We start from the raw sequence: 20,445 nt of genomic DNA, 5'->3' as shown, positions 1-20,445 counted from the left end.
TTTAAGTGCATACGGGGGTGAAAAAAAAAATTTAAATACAAATTTTAAAAAATTGCTCAGAACTAATACACCAACGGATATAAATATGTAATAATAATCTTTAGGGTATCTCCGGAATTCCTATAACCAATAATTCGAGTTAAAAACACTCGAAAGCCATTCTTTCAAAATAGCCAAGATTCATAACTTTAACAGATCTTTACAGATTATCTTAAAAGATTCACACTGTTTCGGTTACTTTAATTTTACTTTTAAATTTCATATAGATTTTTTTTTAATAATTCTAACTAATTTTTTTAATAAAATACTTAATCACAAATATAAAAAACGTTTCAGGTACAAAAAAACATTTTTTATGATTTTTTAAATTTAAAATATTATGTAAGCTTTATAAAAACGATTTTTCGGTCAATTCATTAATTTTTTTTTCATTTATATATCAATATATCTTAAAAATATTTGTAGAAAGAAACCTAACTTTACCGATTTTCGATGGCCATTTCATTCAAACAAACACAAAAACCCTAAAATAACGTATATTTTTATTTAGTTTCTTAGTCCCCTTATGTTCAGTGCAATTGAGTCGCAGTCCCCACAAATACAAATATGTGCCAACCGAAAATTTAATTACACAGTTTTATTCTTGGTCACGTTTTTGGCATTATGGCTTTTCGATGAATGCGCCAGCATTTTCCACTCCAATTTAAAATTGAAATTCGGGGCAATAAGTTTTTTTTGGAACTTTTCACTTTAATGCAGAGGTCGGCACGGCCCTATCTCGGGGGCATAGGAAATTTCTCTGCCCGAGCTCTGCCACACACACACAGTATAAATGCGAGAAACGTCATGCTCACAGCCTACTTTCTGCTATTCGTTACTAACACTAATGCGGTAAAATCATATCAATGTATTGGGGTGCCGACCACTGCTTTAATGAAATGAATTCTCTGGAATCTGGAATCTCGGGCTCCTAACTCCCCCAATCACTATGTATATCGGTTTTGCTAATAATAGCTTTATAGAAGTACTATTTACAACATGCTACATTTAAATAAACTCAAAAATATATGTTTACGGGATATTTTATTAGTCAGTTTTATTTTTTATAAAAATGTATTTCTGTTTATGAGAGTGGCTGTCGATTTCATTTTGTTTGTGGTCATAAATAATGCGTAATGAAACACGTCTTAAGTGAAAACTAAATCGCACTGGTAAGCAGCTTCAAAGCTTTTTTCATACTTTTCCAGGCAGCGTTTGTGCATTTTATGAAAAAACTTTGAGCCTTTTTCCGCCTGTTAATTAGGCAGAATTTTATTGCAGCTCCAACAACACCCACTCCACCCATTTCCACCTCATTAGGCGGAGGGAATTAAAAGAGACAGAACAGGGGGTCAGAACACAATATATCATTAGTTTATCGGCCACTGGCAACTGTTGGGTTAAAAGTTATTAGCGACAGTTTAAAATTAAATTGGCCTGAAATTTTATTTTTCTTGTTGTTTATGTGTTTTTGTTTTTTGCCAACGATGTTGCTGGTGTATTTCCCTTGTTAGCATATTCATTTGAAAGTTAATGAACTCGTCAATTAATTTTCCATTGTTTGAGCAGCCGCTGGCCAGTGACAAATAATTCAATATTAATAAGCCGCGACCCGTGGATTTGGGGAGAGAGAATCGAACTTAAAGCAAGTCCCCAACCAAAGAGGCTTTAAGTTTCAGTTCATTTTTCTATTTCATTTTTCCTTCGCCTCGAATTCAAATTATGAATATACATACATAGATTAACGCAGAAGGCATGCATAAATTAATTAATTACACGGGAAATGCAAAACAAACAAGTAGTAATAATTACAAACGGTCCCGAACAAGTGTTTGCATTTAGTTCATTAATGCTTGACGTCCTAATTAGTTTGAATAAAAGGATTTTGCTTCAAGTTCACGTGTTAATGCAAAGGTTTTACCATAACTGAGAATATGGTATCTAAACATTTTAATTGTCCATCTGGTTTTAACATTCTCCATCCTAATACTAAGTACTTCATCCAAATAATGTTCCTAATATAAGATTAAACAATATGAACTTAACATGAAATCCCAAACTTGTCCCACCTCATGATGTCTTAAAATCTTTTTTAAATAGTTTATTTGTCTGTTAGGCTTTTCAAAGGTTCATATTCTTTAGTATATTATTTCCAACCAGAGAGGAAAGCTAACTTCGGGCAGAGCCGACGTTGATACACCCTTGCAGTTAAAACCGGATATGTATCACAAACATCGGATATAGTTGGCCGAAATTTGAAATTATGAAATTTGGTAGGACGGATTAGGATATAGTCGGCCGATACTGAAATTTGGAATTGAGTATAGTATGAATTTTAACTTTGGTATGTGGTATTATTTTTCCAAAAATAGAACTCATGCAAAATCCGAACTCTCTAACTCAAAAAACTACAATGTTACAGCATTTCCCTTGCAGAGGGTATTATAATTTTGGTCAAAAGTGTGCAACGCAGTGAAGGAGACATAAAATATATATATTCCGACCCTATAAAATATATATATTCTTGATCAGGAAATGGTATTTGGTAAAAATACCAACTTTGGTATTTTTGAAGGTAAAAACTTGAGACTTTTTTATACCCTTTTTTATATATTATAATTTTGTCCAAAAGTGTGCAACGCAGTGAAGGAGACATCTCCGACCCTATAAAGTATATATATTCTTGATCAGGATCACCTCCTGAGTTGATATGAGCATGTCCGTCTGTCCGTCTGTCCGTCTGTCCGTCTGTCTGTTTCTACGCAAACTAGTCTCTCAGTTTTAAAGCTATCGTCTTGAAACTTTGCACACACCCTTCTTTCCTTTGCACGCAGTATATAAGTCGGAACGGCCGGGATCGGCCGTTTATATCCTATAGCTGCCATATAACTGATTGATCGGAAATGGTATAACTTTGGTGTTTTTAGAGTTAGAGAGTTCAAATTTGACATGAGAGCAAAATTTTGCAAAATAATACGACATGCCAAATTTCATAAGGATCGGCCGACTATATCCTATAGCTGCCATATAACTCAACGATCGGAAATGACCCAACTTTCGTGTTTTTGAAGATAGAAAGCTGGAATTTAGTACAGACTCTATTTTTGGTTAGTTGATCCAACCTACCAAATTTCATTAGGATCGGCCGACTATATCCTATAGCTGCCATATAACTGAACGATCGGAAATGACCCAACTTTTGTGTTTTTGAAGATAGAAAGCTGGAACTTGGTACAGATTATATTTTGATCCATCCTACCAAATTTCATAAGGATCGGCCGATGTTTGCGATATATATCCGGTTTTAGCTGCAAGGGTATATAAACTTCGGCTCCGCCCGAAGTTAGCTTTCCTTTCTTGTTTTAAGTTTTTTATTGTAATAAATTGGTTATATTATGATATTCTCATAAGGATCGGGCATTTGTATCCGAAGTTTGCGATACATATCCGGTTTTAACTGCAAGGGTGTATCAATTTCGGCTCCGCCCGAAGTTTGCTTTTCCTTCTTGTTTAAACTTTTTTTGGTTTTTTTTTCTCCTAAATGGTAAAAAATATATGTTTTTCGTTGTTTAGAAGTTGCAAGTTTATTGCGATATCATAAAGTCATAGGATTTAAAAAATTTTGACATATCGGAAAAACACAATCAGAAATCAAAGTGAAACTCAACCGCTTCTCATTATTTCCCTCATCAAGGGGTAGCCAGCCGTCTCTTTCGTCTGATATACAGCCGTCTCTTTTGGTGGCATAAAAACCACGCAATTTGATACACTTTTAACACTTGCACGGCTCAATGAAGTGCAAAGAGACGCACTCAACTAACCAACCACCGTTACCCATCCCTCCCGCCACGAGATACACCCTTGCACCATTGATCGCCCGCCCCTCCCCCACTGCTACTCCCACAAGTCAAATAGAAAAGCCCCAAAGAATGTGAAAAAGATAAAAAAGAAGGGCGAAAAGAAATGGAATTTGAAATGCTTTTACAGGAGAAACGATTCAAACTAACCGAAGGCCGCATGATTCTGCGGTTACTGCTGCGCCCGGCCCCACCCCCAATGACCGGCCAGCCCCTCACTCACCCTTCCGTGGTCAGTGCAGTCGAATCTGTGCTCCCCCTACTGGGGGAGAGCCAGCTCTTTTCGCTGGCTTTTATTTGCCTGGCTTTCATTTGGCAGTCAATGCTACGCTTTCGCGCTTTTCAAAAAAATTTTAACGACTACGTGCTGCAGTTTTATCTGCCTTTTACCTACGTCCCTGGCCAACCCCTCGTGGTCTTTGCCCCTACCTCATTTCAAGGCCCCACCCGCATGCGGTCCACGTGTAACTTAAAAAAGGCCTAGAAAGATGATGCAGTAATGGGATTCGACAACGAAGATAACCTCCCCAAAAAGGCAACCATCAAGGCAAGGAATCCAAAGGCTTTCAAATTATTAAGTAGTTTAGCTTTGCTATTTAATACTTCATATATCTTACAAAAATAATTATTATACCTCCTATGGCTTTCAAGGCAAGTATCTGAACTACACCCACCGTAAAGGTTACGTAAAGGTTAAAACCCTAAGATCTGCTAATTCGTTCGTTGAATCATTTTGTAGCCTCACCATTTTTAATGAAAACATACATAAAAGAAAATACACAACAAAAATGAATAAATTCCCAAAAATCTAGGGTATAAATACAGAATACTTAAAGAGAATATATACATCCAAATGCTTTAGTACTTATACATAGGTGTCTCTGGCATTGTATACTTTTCACAAAAATCACTTTATTACTTCCAACTTCTATTAAAAATGTAAGAGAAAACACATTTTATTTTTAGTGTAAGTACCACATAACGGCGCCTGGTTACCAATCCTCTAGGGAGAACACCCTTCTTCATTGTGTTAAAAGTGGCAAACAAACACAGAAAAAATATAAACTAAACTAAAAACAAATTCGAATTGGAAGTGATTAACACTTAAATGCAAAGGGAACTGTGGGGGTTGCGGCAAGAGGGAAAGAAGGGGAAGCTGTGGGAGCTCGAGAGACAGGCAACAAATCGCTGGAACTTATTAACATCCCCCCCTTTCCAGGTGCCACACGACGCTCACCCATTTTCGTCTGGAGGAAAAGGCCATCAAAATGCTGCTTGAAAATTAATTTTTTAAGTGTGCCGAGACTCCCCAATGGGATGTGGAACACACACAGAAGACCGACCCATTCGAGTGCTGCCAGGTTGGCTTATACCTGATCGAAAAATGTAGATAGAGGTGGTAGTGCCACAAGTCGGGACTATTATGACTTGTCCCTAAACAATTGGGACTTTGGAATCTATCTAGCAATTAATGTAACTATGTCTAGAAGTTACAGATGTTTAAGAATGGTAAGAAACTAGCTGAATAGATTAAATAACTTAATTTTTAATACCTTCAAATCTTTTTGAAAGTTTTCGAGCTGACCCACTCTTCGAAAAAAAGGTGCGATATTTCGTGTTTTAAACAGTTTCTTTGAGAGTATGAATAAAATACAATATTTTCCCCAAGACGCAGTATTTTCACGCTTCACACATGCCCGACTATCACCCTCCACCAAATGAGCCATTTCCGCGTAGGGCAGAACATTTTTGGTTTGAAATGCTTTTCCGACTAAAGGCAGACCCACTGAACCCCGACACCGCAACATCCCTAGTTCCATGTCACACCACCACCTCAAAATATAATTTTCTTCATTAACACACAGCCATGGCAATCGAAGCCACGACAAAATGCTATAATAGTTTCTCCGTGCCTTTAATTTATGTGAATTTTCAAGGCAACTAACGAGATGAAACCGAAATCGGAAAGGTGACCCTGACGCAGTCGGACATTTTAAACGAGTCCCCAAAACCCTCGACCCACCTACCCACTGAAATCATTTGGATCAAAATTGCAATCAAAATTGTTTTTAAATTGTGGCGGCAACTTCACCGTAACATATACCCCGAAAACTAACTAAACAAACATTGTTTCTATACTGCTTTGTCGTTTTTTAGGGGTTTGTTTCATTGTTTTACTTTTTCTTATTTTTTTTTGCAGTGCATTACAAAATATTTGGCAATTAAAATACCACCAGAGGTAGAAGGTGAGTGGAATAGTTTTTGGATACAATTTTAGCCAAGGAAAGGGATTAGAACTGTATTTTATTTTGCGAAGAATTGTATGAATTACCCGAAATTATTGAACGAGAATAAAATGTTTAGGTACGTCAGTGAAGGAATCTCTATCGAATCAATTGAGAAAGCAAGGAACTATGCTTTTAGCAAACGAAATCCAAACAACCCGCAAATGCCACAAGAAAATAAAAGAAAAAGAAAGGGCTTGCAAATGGCTTTCCTGTCTCTGGAATCCCCCACATCGCAGCATAAGTCAACACTAATTGCAATTTGCAGCTAAACACGACCCGACTAAGTCGGAGAAACGGAAATGGAGAAACATATCTGTAAAAACAAAAAACAACTAAAATGAGTAAGCAGGACTTATTTTGAAAGGAGTTTCAGTTTTTACACCCTAGCAAATATTTTTCCAAAAACCAGATGTTTTAATAATTTTTTCGTTTTTTAAAGATAGATGGAAATGAGTTAGTTAAGCCCTCCATCTCAACAAAAAAACGTCTAATAGAATTAGAACCTAAATATACATGATATATTACTACAAAAAGGTCTAATACAACCAAATATTTATAAAAAAAAATTAAATAAGAGTTTTACATAAAATATTACAAAAATATTTTAAACAAGAAAGGAAAGCTAACTTCGGGCGGAGTCGAAGTTGATACACCCTTGCAGTTAAAACCGGATATATATCGCAAACATCGGATATAGTTGGCCGATCCCTATGAAAATATGTATAATAATATAACCCAATTTATTATAATATAAAATCTAAAAAAAAGTCCAAACTTCTATCTTCAAAAATACCAAAGTTGGTATTTCCACCAAAAAACATTTCCGATCGTTCAGTTATATGGCAGCTATAGGATATAGTTGGCCAATCCTTATGAAATTGAGTGGGTCGGATTATCTGACCAAAAATATAATCTGTACTAAGTTCCAGCTTTCTATCTTCAAAATCACGAAAGTTGGGTCATTTCCGATCAATCAGATATATCGCAGCTATAGGATATAGTCGGCCGATCTTTATGAAATTTGGCATGTCGTAATATTTTGCCAAAAATAGCTCTCATGTCAAAACTCTCTAATTTGACAAGACCACACGAGAATAAAACGAGACCAATTTTATTAGGAAATTATGAGAATTGTTGATGTTATAACGCTTTTATTCAGAATTAACGAGACAATATTGATATGTGTCAAAAATTATATCATTTCTTAGAAATTGTACCGAAAAAATGGCGTCAAAGTCTAAAAAACACGACAAAAATTCAAAAATGTCAGTTTCTTGCGTAAAAATTGTATCCTTTTTGTTTAAATAAATTAAGGATCTATTTTTTTTTTCAAAAGCTACAACATTAAACTATTAAAAAACGTCTACAATTTTAAAATCGTTTTAAAATTACGCGCTTAGGAATTTTTAGGAGCAAAAAAGTCCCGAAAAACCGTTTTTTCTAAATAAATCAAGATTTTGAGGGTGTTAAAAAAATTTCAATCACGGTTTTATACTATACTCGACCTAATGAACAATTCCTACTAGGTCTCTTCAAAAGTTCCAAATCACTGTCGCACTGTGTAATTAATAAATTTTAAAAATCTATAAATCTGTTGTAATATGTGAAAGGCAGTTTTAACCAGTTACAAGAAGACAGGAATCGTTTTTAGTACTGTTTAGTGTTAGTGTTAGTGTTTTTAGTGTTTATAATTTAAATATTTCACTAGTTTATAAAGCATTGAGTCTTGGGTGGAAGTCGTTAATAATAAATAAGGAATTCAATAAAGCAGAAATAGGCAGTAATGTATTAAAATCCAATAAACTTCAATACATCTTCGATGTACTAATGCCAAGAACGAAAACCTGACTCATAAAAACAAAACCAAATCATAGTAGAAACAATACTGGAAAAACAAAGAACCTTAAAAGTATTCCGGGTCTTCGGACCAGGATCGGAGTTGAACTCCAGGCAAGCGAAAGAACAAAACCAAGACCAGAGGGTAAACAACAAAAGTAAACAGAACTACCTATAAAAAAAACCAAGCACACTTCACAAAAAATAAAATAAAAACGTAAAAGAGAGTAAAAAGCGAACGAATTAATTGAAATATTCGTCTGCATCTGACAAGTGAGCGAAATAAGAATTAGAGTCCAATTTAAAAGGAAAAATGAGGTTCTTAAAGACTTCAACAAGTGACCTGATAATCTCTGAAGGCCTTATGATTTTGTGATAAAAATACATACTGAAAGTGTTACCAAGTAGGGAAACTGTTTGGCCCCAGTGACACACGATGAAGTCATTTTTGTTGCTGGAAAGCATAAATTAAAAATTAATTTTTATAGCGAAATCTAATTGGAGATGCATTAACCAACATATAAAAAAAGCCAAGACCGAGAGGCTCTTTGAAGTGCCTTTGGCCCAAAGCAGCGGATGGCACAAACAACATCTGCGGCGGCTGACCAAAAAATGAGAGTCGCATAAAAAACGACTCGATGGAGGCTAGCCATTCCATATGGAAAGCAATGTCAAAAGAAAAAATAGCAGCTTTTTTTTTTTTTTTTTATTTTCGTGGGCGGAGTTTTTTTTATAGGTTCCTTTAATCAGCCACAACCCCCCGAACACTGAGACTCGAGAAGAATTTTGGCCAATAAACTAGAACTTGAATTATAATCTTTCAAGTATTGATATCACCTTTCGCAACAGTTATGAGAGAGTAAATGCAACTCCTCTGTAGCTCCATTCTACTCATTTTTTCTAAGTGTAGTTGGGACGGAAGACAAGAAGCTGTAGAAGTAGGTGATTTAATGGGGCGTTGCAACTATTGACGTGGTTCTTTTGTTGCTGGCGCAAAATGCTCGCTCAAATTAAAAAGTAATTGCTTGAGAAAAAGTCAGTAAAAAAATATGCAACAAACAGCGACAAAAACAGCAACTTGGGCGGGGCTACGTGGGTCATAGTTTGGTGCAGTTGAAAGGTTTCAAGTTTCTGGCAAAAGCTAAAAAACCATCAACTTATAGTTGTTCTTCGGCCAAGAGGCAGCCAGACCCCAAAAATGTTTGGTTGCTGTGGGTGTAGTATAGGCAGTAGCAATCTTGTAACATTCCCAGGGAATGGTGAAACTGGTGGTTCACAAATGCTCGCGGGAACAATTAAATAAAAGTAAAAATGATGAATCAAACGCTGTAAAGTGATGCCTGTAATTCGAGTGCTTTCGAAGTCATGAGTCCTGCAGATGGAACTGCCAGAATGTACGGCAATCCCCCGGTGTAACCGATCCAAGTTTACCGTTTACGCAGAAATGCAGTTGGCACCGGTTCGAAACTTAAGCATTTTGTTACTGGTAGTTCTATAAGGGCTGCCATTAAACAATTCCTATAATTTCTTTCACAAACACATCGGGATTCTTTTGTTTCCACTTCAAGATGTTTCTTGGAGCATTCTCTCGATCCGCTGTAAAGTTTAGGTCTTAATGCCTCTCCACAAAGTATCAAGTTATATCTATTTAATTCCGCAATAATGTCCTAACTGTTGCAAAATTTGGCTATATTGTAAAGCTTTTCTCGATTTTTCTCCTTATTTACTGCTGCCTCCCTCTACTGCAGCTTCATTCATTAGATGGGAGGAAATAAATTGCTCAAAAACATTCCAGAAGTCCTTTGCTATAAGCACTCCACTAGACAATGAGTGAATTTTAGCCCGATTAAGATTCCCATTGCGCATTTTGCAAACAATTTCGCTTAAATTCCAGACAACGAAACAAATCACATTTATGCCCGTGGCCGGCGGGTTGCATGCAAATTAAGTACAGTCTCGAATCCGGCCACCGCACAAAGGACACTCATTATGCACGAGACTCTAGCGCGATTTTTGCGTTTTTTAAATTGTCAACTTCTTTTTGCAGAGTTAAAGGGGCGAGCGACTAAAACAAAAAACTAAAGGATAAATCGAAACGATAGTAGTATTTTATTACATTGACACCCCAACCGTCTCCCATCCTTCCAGCGTTCGGGCAGGACAATAAGGATCTAGTGAGGCTGGAAAGAAAGCCACAGCATTGTGGTTATGCATAAAATGTTGCATTTTTTTTCCTAGTTTGTGAAACAACTCAACTACCAACCGCTAGGTAACTTATTCTATTTTTCAGCTCCTGTTGTTTTATGTTCCACTATTTCATGTGCACAGTGAGAGATTTTTGGGTTTTAAGAAAAACTTTTTTACTTCGCTTTAATAGAGTTTTATTTAGAGTGATAGCGACAACACAAAGATTTAAATCGAGAAAGAGGCTGAAGAAGGTTTTGATACCCGGTATCGTGTATATTTTACCGCATTAATATAAAAGCAATCTCTTCGCTAATGTTTTAGAAATTTAAGTGACTTCCTTGCAACAACATACTATATCCCATATCAAGGCCAGATTACACGGTAGAATCAAAACCTTCACGAATTTTATTCGGATCTAGAAAAACCCCTGATGAAATTGGCAGTGCAATAGGAGGAAAGCTAGGCCAATTTGTTGCAAGTCAGTACTGGGTGCCTAGATGCGGAATGTATAAATTTGTAGCATCGTTAACACCTCGTCCCACTATTCCCGCTCACCCAAAGAGCGCCCAGCTGTCGGGATTACCAGGCACAATTGGCAAACGAATTAGTTTCGAAGCGAATTTGTCGCGCCCCCGAGCTGCATATATGTACACACACAGAAGCACACCGAACACCCCTCGGACCGACACTGAGCGTGTGGAAAGAGAGACGGGCAGGCGGAGGGGTAAACACATGAAAATCACACAAAAATAAATGTAATAAAGAAAACAGCATCTCAATAAAGGACACAAGACCCGAGGTCCAGTTAAATGAAAAGGGGACGGCAACAACGGGGCCGGACGGGACGGCCCCTTGGCTTGTTGGTTTCCATTGCCAATGCCACCAACCCTACCCCTGCCCCTGTCCCTGCCTCTTTGTTTCTACCACCCCCGCTCCCGGAACGGCTGCAGTCTGCCAAAAATTTAACAGATGTCTCGAATTAGATGCGCTTCACTCGACCCCAGAGGCCCGCGAGCCGTGAGCTACCGAATTTACAGTAAAACGAGTCGGCCAATTTTTAGGCATAATAAAATAGTTACAACTATTGTTCGCTTAATAAGCCTGAGAAATAGTCAAATTGATCGATTTTTTCTCAATCAGATCGCGTACATGACAACATTATGAATATTCTTCTGTTTTACGATATTTAAGTTGAATTTTGTACCTGGTCAGATAAAAAACAAACTTTTATATATTACAATAATCAAATTTTAAAATTACAAAAGTGTACTATATCAACCTTTTTCACAGTACTTAATTGGCTCTTTAGAAATCTTTGAAAAAATAAGTATTAGTTTCCAAAAAATTATAAAAATCATAATCCAATAAAATCCTTTACTTCAACTTTGAATTTTTTTTTTCATATTATTTTTACAGAGTATATTCACTTAATCACCCACTGTTCGAAACGACCTGTTCGAAACGAGTGGACATGGGAATGAGATATGAGGCATGGGGACTGGGAAAGGGAGCAATTTATCGGATCGCTTCCAAAAGCGACCGCCGAACTACAAACGGAATCGAAACAAACCGCCGGCGAATAAAGCAAATCCAAATATTAATGTGCGACTCAATGGTTCGGAAGTGAGCGGAAAGCAAGTAGGGGCGGGGGCGTGGCTGGTCAAAGGGGATTCCTATGCGTTCAGGAACTCTGAGAAATAAAGTCACACCACAGTAGGTAGCAAAATATTTTACGTTACTGCGTAAATACTCCAGTTCTTGTTCTGTTTTCACGCGAGGGACCTACCTACATACATACATATGTGGGAACATAAAATGTACAGAATTTATTTGAAAAAAAAATTGCATATTAAATAAAATCTGGCTTTATATTTGTGAAGTCCAGAAAAAATACATTGTTGATTGATTGTGAAGAAAAAATACATCTGTTTCATGTTATATGTTACAACCGATAGGCACATTTTTATCCCCTTGCAGAGGGTATTATAATTTTGTCCAAAAGTGTGCAACGCAGTGAAGGAGACATCTCCGACCCTATAAAGTACATATATGTACATATATATTCTTGATCATGATCACCTCCTGAGTTGATATGAGCATGTCCGTCTTTCCGTCAGTCTGTTTCTCCGCAAACTAATCTCTTTTTTCCTTTTCACACAGTATATATGTAAGTCGGAACGGCCGGGATCGGCCGACTTTATCATATAGGTTCCATATAAGTGATTCATTGTATAATGGTATAATGGTATAATGGAAATGGTATAACTTTTGTGTTTTTAGAGATAGATTCGGATTTTGCATGAGTGCTATTTTTAGCAAAACAATACGACCCTCCAAATTTCATATGGATCGGCAGACTATATCCTATTGCTGTCATATAACTGAACGATCGGAAATGACCCAACTTTCGTGTTTTTAAAGATAGAAAGCTGGAACTTAGTACAGATTCTATTGTTGGTCAGTTTACCTACCTACCAAATTTCATAAGGTATTCTCATAATGGTCGGCCAACTATATCCGATGTTTGCGATATATATCCGGTTTTATCTGCAAGGGTATATCAAATTTGGCTCCGACCAAAGTTAGCTTTCCTTTCTAGTTAATTGTGAATCTAAATTTGACCATATTTTAGACCAAATTCATAAGTTTTTGCTATTACTTTTGTGAGAAAGATATTTCTATAAATAAACCACACTATAAATATTCCTTGGTTACTTTCCAAGTTCTTAATCCTTCAGTCCATGGTTCAGTCCAGTCCAGTCCAATAAAATAGGATTCCTTTTTCCTTGTTTTGTCGCTTAAGTAATAAATTAGTGACGACTGTCTTGGCTCTGCTGCCATATAACTGAACGAAGCTGGCCTACGATGGTGCGGTTCGTACGTACGCGTAACCACCCCGAATCATCACCAAAAACCCCAGTGTCTCTTCAGGTTTGATGCTTTTTGATTAATTTTGGAGGGGGGTACGACCAACGTCGACGTCAATGGCTTACAAAAAGTTAATCATTAGTAATTTATGGCTCTTTGCGGAGGCGGACTGCCAAGGTGAGTCCATCTAAAGGGGATAAACCAGGGGATAAACCATGTGCATAAGCTTTAGAATGTTTGATGACAATGATGGCGATGTTGACTTTTCAAAGGGAATATTTGCGAAAATGTTTTGGATTGTTTCCTACCTGTCACTTTTCATGTTATAAAACTAAGAATATATCTTTTTTGATCCGTTTTTTCGTTCAGAAATGTTATATGAAAAGTATTAAAAAGATATTTAAAAAAAAATATATTAAAAAGCTAAAATGATTTTCATAAGATAATGTAATGACTGTCATTAAGGAATTACTTAGAAGTCGCTAGTAAAGCAATTTTAAGGCAATTTTCTTTAAATAAAGTATTAGGCAGGTATTGTATTTTAGGTATTGTAGGCATTTCATATAGGCATTGTTGAATCTTAAGAGATAGGGGCGATTTAGAGATAAGGTTAAAACTAATAATTTGATTACTTATTTAAATAAAATATTTCTGGATGGCAATGGGGTACAGACAATCGTCTCGATTCGAGGCTTTCAACTGCGCCATTTCCCAAGTATTGAATAAAGAATGCAAGAGAAGGAATGTTGATGGCATTACGGAGCATTGGGATCGATGGCGAGCACTCCAATGTCACAAAGGAGGAGGGCATGGACAGTGGGAGGTGGTGGAGTGGCACACAATGCTCACAATTGAAATCGGCACTCGATTTAGAGCACACGTACGTTCCATGCTCCATTTCCCCCTCCATTCAGCCATCCAGTCACCAGCAAATGCACTCAATTGCAGTGTCCACTGCCAGTGACCATGAAAAGAGCTCTGGCTCTTTGCCGAGGGTCGCTCCAATGACCATTACAGAATAAAAAAGAGGGATCCCGCACCCGGGGTTCACGCTTCGAGTGCAATGAAAGAATAGAAGCCTCAGAATGGTATAATGTTTTCCCAAGTTTTCAAGGTTTAAAGTGAACTTATCTTTCAAAAAAAAGGGAATTTCTAAAATAAAACGTTTTTAAAAAAAGTGGCAAATTGGGGCATATTTAAATGATTATCGTCTGTGATATATATATATATATCATATATCTATAATATAATATAAATTTATATCTTTAGTAACCAGGAACCGCTAAGGCCAATCCAACCTCAAAACACGATTTATTGGACACTTAAATTGGGACAGCAAAGACAGACGATTAAGTGGATGGAATTTAATATCTAAATATCATGGAATTTTCTTCTAAATATATGTAATTCTTCTAAGAATTATGTGTTTCAAAGATTATATTAAATATAGTAGCCTGATATCATAGAATACAATTTTTATGGAAATAATTATTTAAGTAATAAAATATTAATAATAATATATTACAATTACTATTTACTATTTTACTACTATTTTTACGTATTTTTTAAGCATTGAGGGAAAACCAAAACTTTAGTAAAGACTGTCTAAAGACTTAGTGTCATAACTTAATCACAATATAAGTATATTTAAAACTAATTATATATAATGTACATATATATAAACTCTTTTTAAACACCTCGGATATTGTGTCTAGAGAAATCATAAAATTACGATATTTTTATGCATCACATTCCTAATTTTTAATCCTTTTATACAAACATCCCCAGATATGCAGTTGCCTCATTTCTGTGTGGCAGGAAATGTGTCAAGGTACTTACTTTTGCACTCGTTGGCATCTTGGTCGGTGGCCCTGCCCCAAGGGCGGTCGAAGTAAAAGGGCTTGCAACGCTCGCACTCGGGTCCAGCGGTATTGTGCTTGCAGGCGCAAGTCATGGCCAGTTTGAAGCCCATTTGCAATGGCAGGGAGCTGCGACCGAAGTGCCCTGCCGCGAGGTGCGAGTCTTCGTCCTGGCCATCGTCCGGGTCCGAGAGTCCTGATCCGGTCGTGGATCCGGCGGTGGCCACACATTCGGAAGCATGGCCGTTGCACTTGCAACGCCCACCGACGGCAAAGTCAGAGACAGCATACTGATGGGAAACGGGCAGGACTGTTTGGGCGACGGCAGAGGCGGTGGTGGTGCTGGACGGGGTGCTCTTGGACGATTCGGGTGGTGTGGTGGCTGAGAGCTTTCCTTGGTAGTGTTTCTCATAGAGATTTCCCTTGTGCTTGGAGGAGTGCCGTTTGGACGCTTCGCCATCGCTGGCGTAGTCCAGATGCAGTTCGTCGTCAAGCTCCAGCTTCTTCTTGGGCTCCTCGTACTCTTCGTCGTAGCCAGCGTCGCCGCTATCGTTGTCCTGTAGATTGTAATCGTACTCGTCCTGGTCGCCGTCTAGTTCCAGATCGGCGTCGTCGTTGTCATCGTCCGTTTCCTGACTGCCTCCCATCTCGTCGCTGAAGCTGTTGGCGTTCTTAGCCTTCAGCAATTGCGGTGGCAGTTCCAGGCGGTGGAAAACCACTCGGATGTCGGTGGCGGTCACCCAGTCCTGGAGCACCAGGGAGGCGTCCAAATCGTTGGCAGAGGGTCTCCCCTCCAAGGTATTGAAGGCGAATCGTTGGGGCGCGCCTCCTGTGCCAGCCCCGGCGCCGCTGACATCGTGCTGGGAATTAATGCAACGTGCCTCTTGTTCGTTGAACTTGGAGATCTTGGCCCGATCCGGGCGGCCATAGAACTTCTGGCACTGGGAGCTGTAGAACTGGAACGGCTGCCAAGTCTGCCCGAAGTCGGAGCTCTTGAAGATGGCTAGGGAGTCGGGGCGGGGGGAGCGCGGGCAAAACGACAGCGAGATGTAAGTTAGCTCGTACTTCTTGCCCAGTGACAGGGTCAGGGTCACATTGTCCGGCGGCGCGCTGTCCGGGTCGTGGGGCACATTGACCCCCCCCGACCGCCAGCAAGTTACATTGCTGGGGTTATTCAAGTCGGTCAGTGCGGCAGCTCCATACCGCAGTTGCTGCTGCTGCTGTTGCATGTCGCAGGTGCGGCACTCGCCGGTGCTACCGTCGCGCAGCAATTCGCAGTACCTCTCCGGCTGCTGGCCGCCGCACACACTCGAGGCATGAACCGGATTCCCGTAGGCGGCGTTCACGAAGCTGGGCAGGCACTTGCGCGGCTTGCCCTCAAAGTAGCAGGGGTCGTTGGTGGAGGCGCCAGCGGCGGAGGCTGGTCGAGGACCCACGGCCAGGCCAAGGATCAGCGCTAGTGTCAGTGCCAGGAGCAGGCTTGCCATTGTCATAGTGGATTCCTGGCACTCTCAACCCTGGATAGCGAAGGAGGTCAACAAGTAAACGGTGATGTCAACGTATGGCAACCAGAGAACAGTGGGACAGACTTCCCCAAGCTTTTCATATTCCAAATAAAGAATGACATCTATATAGTTTAGGAAACATTAACTACTGCATTTTGAAAAATTCAAAAATATTTATTATCCTTTCCGATGGCACATTTACCCAAAACTCAATAAATCAATAGTACATACAATTAATTTTATGTCAGTATTTTAAACAACTGATGGTATAAAAAAATAAAAAAAAAATATTAAAAACTCTATATCAATAAAAACCGGGAAAACGCGGTCCTCAGAAAAGAAAACACAATATATGTTGTGACAATTTAATATTTTGATTCAGTATTTAATAAGTCCCATGACCTGTAACTATACCTTTTAACTAAAACTATTAGGTATAAAATATATTTTGTCTGCTTCAATCTCGATCAGGAATATGAAAAACCTTGTAGTATCCCCGCGTATCACCTATGTATGTACGTACATACACTAACTCAGACTCGAGATACCTCGCACTCCACGAGTTCCTCCAACTCACTATAGTCTCTCTCTCTATTCGTTTATATTTTTATTTGATTATATACTGTGGATCAGTTTATTTGGTTCACTGTTGCCTGTTGCAAGACACACGCGCGAATCAGATCGTTTCACTAAACAAACAAAAAACAAAAACAAGACGCGACACGGCGTTACTTCTGACAGCGACGAAATCTCTAAGCGTCTCTGCCCTTGATAGCGTTCCTGTGTGACGTCGCGACTGTTTACCGTTACTCTGCTGCGTCGCCTCGTCGACTGAAACATCCGATACCTCTGGATGCCGGCGAAGCTCATTCGTTCACTCTGCCGCCTTCGGCAGCGCTCGGTTGCGTTCGCTAGGAGCCGAAGCCGAGATTTTCGACTGCGCGTGCGTGTCAACGGTGTCAGAGAGCGCGGCAGTGACAGAGAGAGCGGCGCGAACCGGTTGCAGCCTCCGCGGAAATTGTCCCCTAGAAAAAGCCCGTCATCTCCCCATACCATGCCGATCTTCTCTAAACTGTCATCTAAATATGCAATTACTTTTGATAATTTAAACCTGCATACACTTATACATAAATCCTTAATCAGGAATCTGGAATACGTCTAAAAGTGCGTTGTAAAAAGCCTCCACTTCTGGGATTGGTCTAAACCTAAATCGTATAACACTTTAACGATATAACCATCGTATTTTAACCTATTTATACGAAGTACATATGTATATCACATAACTCAATATTCTTAAAATATCTTATCATTTTATAACTTCTTTACTTATGTACATATATAAGGAAATAATATTCATTAATAAAATATATACCCTGAAGATGTGAAAGCTTCTCGTAATACTTTGATATTTATCGTCGTAATACAACCATACTTCTCCAACAAAGCTAGCTACATCTATTTAGTTGAAGAGAAAAGGGTTGAACATAAATTTTATCATTCCTGGAAATTGTAAGATGCTCAAAGATTGCATCTATACTAATCACAAGGCACTTCCTGATAGTTTCATTTCATTGACTTTGATCAAATCCGCATTTTAGTTTAAAACTCCCTATACCTTTTTTTTATTTAAACAAAAAAAAAACATAAGCCAAGGTCAAATTTTTTGTATTATTTTTATGATTATACATATATGTACATATAATATTACATTTTTAGCCATTGAATGTTTGTTTCTTAGTACTTTTATAATTTTTAAGATACATTTAGCTTTTAAACTATTTGTTTATTGAATATTAGCAAAATTATAAATAAATAATAATTCAAATATTTAATAAACACATAAATAAAATATAAATGATAATTTAACCTAATAAAAATTAGATCATAAAAAGAAACAACTTTACTAATTTATTACTTCTGTAAATATTACTTTTCTTTTAAAGTGAGTAACGTTTCATTAAAAGGGTAACTATAAGATATTATATCTGTTAGATTTCTTGTTCACGTTAATTAGCATAGATGCTGCCGAGAGAGTAAAAGCAACGAGAGAGCGCCGACGTTCTCAAAGGCACAATGCTCTCTCAACATGTTACCGTGTGCAGTTAGAGGGCGATTAAAAGTACAACTTTGACATCGCTGTTCGGTCAACAAGAAATTACGGTTGTTGCTACGCATGTTGCTAGAATGTCAGCAACATTACTGTCTTCACTTTTTCAGCAAAATTGGGGGGATCCTAAAAAAATGAGTTATTTTACACAAGTACAAAGTAAAACAAAGTAATCTACAAATTTAAAAATGTATTTATTTTTATCAAAAGCAAAATATATAATAAATTTTTATGTTTAACTAATATATAATGGATTATAAGTAATGTTGAAAATGTTGCTTTCTTTCTAACTCATACTCACATTTCTGACGAAAAGACCAAAATAATTTGAAGATCTTAAAGGTAAAAAATAATAAATTCAAAAACGTATTAATCTACAACAGTTTATTTATTTTATTTCACACCTCCCCCTGAAAACATTCTTAACAGAAAACATAATAAAAAAGACAATAGCAAAATCGTATAATACATTTCGCGATTCCAGGTCGCACCCGTTACGATCCCCAAACTTCCGCTGTGATGATTATATTTCGAAATTCCACCCATTCATAAATCCATAACGCAGACAGATAAAAGTAAGAAACGGGTTAAATGGATGGCCATGTGGATACCCTGGTACTTAACGCGTTTTTTCTTTCGAGTTTCCGTATTTTTAGCACATGGGAATATGAACAATAATTTTACAAATAGTAAATCAAAAACCAAACTACTGAGATAACCACAAAAATGAAATACAAATTATAATAATTTTCAATGATTCGTTAATATTGCAACTTAAGAACTTTATTTACCCTCGAGTTTACTAGTAATGAGTATAAAAGACGACAGAGAGAAGTGTCTGGGATATGAAAAAGAAGATTGGCAATGGCGAATGCGAGAGGCGACCGCTTCGGAAGACACTGTGTCGCCGAACGATTGTTTCACTCTTCCCGCTTCCTGCACAGCGGTCTCTTAATGCTCCGAGCACGCCCAGCGGCATGCCCCAACCGCTTATCTGCCACTTACCACCACCACGCCGCTGCTGACCAGCAATTTGTAAAAAGATTCCACAATATCCATAATATTCCATTATGTCAAGCCTATTTCGCTGCCTTCCACCATCACCCCGTTCACGGTCACAATTTTTATACCCTTGCAGAGGGTATTATAATTTTGGTCAAAAGTGTGCAACGCAGTGAAGGAGACAGCTCCGACCCTATAAAGTATATATATTCTTGATCAGGATCAACTCCTGAGTTGATATGAGCATATCCGTCTGTCCGTCTGTCTGTTTCTACGCAAACTAGTCTCTCAGTTTTAAAGCTATCGTCTTGAAACTTTGCACACACCCTTCTTTCCTTTGCACGCAGTATATAAGTCGGAACGGATCGGATCGGCTCGGCCGGATCGGCCGACTATACATATCCTATAGCTGCCATATAACTGATTGATCGATAACTTTGGTGTTTTTAAAGTTAGAGAGGTGAGAGCTATTTTTAGGTGAGAGCTATTTTTGGCAAAATAATACGACATGCCAAATTTCGTAAGGATCGGCCGACTATATCCTATAGCTGCCATATAACTGAACGATCGGAAATGACTCAACTTTCGTGTTTTTGAAGATACAGATTATATTTTCAGTTGATCCAAGCTACCAAATTTCATAACGATCGGCCGACTATATCTTATAGCTGCCGTAAAACTGAACAATCGAAATTGGTTTTTGGTAGAAATACCAACTTTGGTATTTTTGAAGATAGAGGTTTGGGACTTTTTTTTAGATTTTGTATTATAATAAATTTGGCTATATTATCATATTCTCATAAGGATCGGCAAATATCCGATATATCCGATGTTTGCGTTATATATCTGGTTTTACCTGCAAGGGTATATCAACTTCGGCTCCACCCGAAGTTAGCT

At 38.0% G+C, this 20,445-nt stretch overlaps 1 protein-coding gene across 2 annotated transcripts in view; it reads right to left on the bottom strand.

Moving 5' to 3' along the window:
* Positions 1 to 17,285, bottom strand: part of NetB (Netrin-B) — an 81,877-nt gene extending 64,592 nt beyond the window's left edge. The window contains exons 1-2 of one of the 2 annotated variants that reach the window (XM_043212900.2): positions 16,967 to 17,285; positions 14,915 to 16,451 (exon numbers count right to left, since the gene is read on the bottom strand). In XM_043212900.2, coding sequence (XP_043068835.1) covers positions 14,915 to 16,427 — 1,513 coding nt within the window. In that variant the 5' untranslated portion in view covers positions 16,428 to 16,451; positions 16,967 to 17,285. Of the gene's footprint in view, positions 1 to 14,914; positions 16,452 to 16,962 lie in introns of both variants that reach the window. The other variant, XM_043212899.2, reaches the window with a different exon arrangement.
* Positions 17,286 to 20,445: the final 3,160 nt, after the last annotated feature.

The sequence above is a fragment of the Drosophila bipectinata genome, chromosome XR, assembly GCF_030179905.1.
Source record: "Drosophila bipectinata strain 14024-0381.07 chromosome XR, DbipHiC1v2, whole genome shotgun sequence".
NCBI lineage: Eukaryota > Metazoa > Arthropoda > Insecta > Diptera > Drosophilidae > Drosophila > Drosophila bipectinata.
Note: the sequence above shows the minus strand (reverse complement) of the source record. Positions and strands in the feature narration are given on the sequence as shown.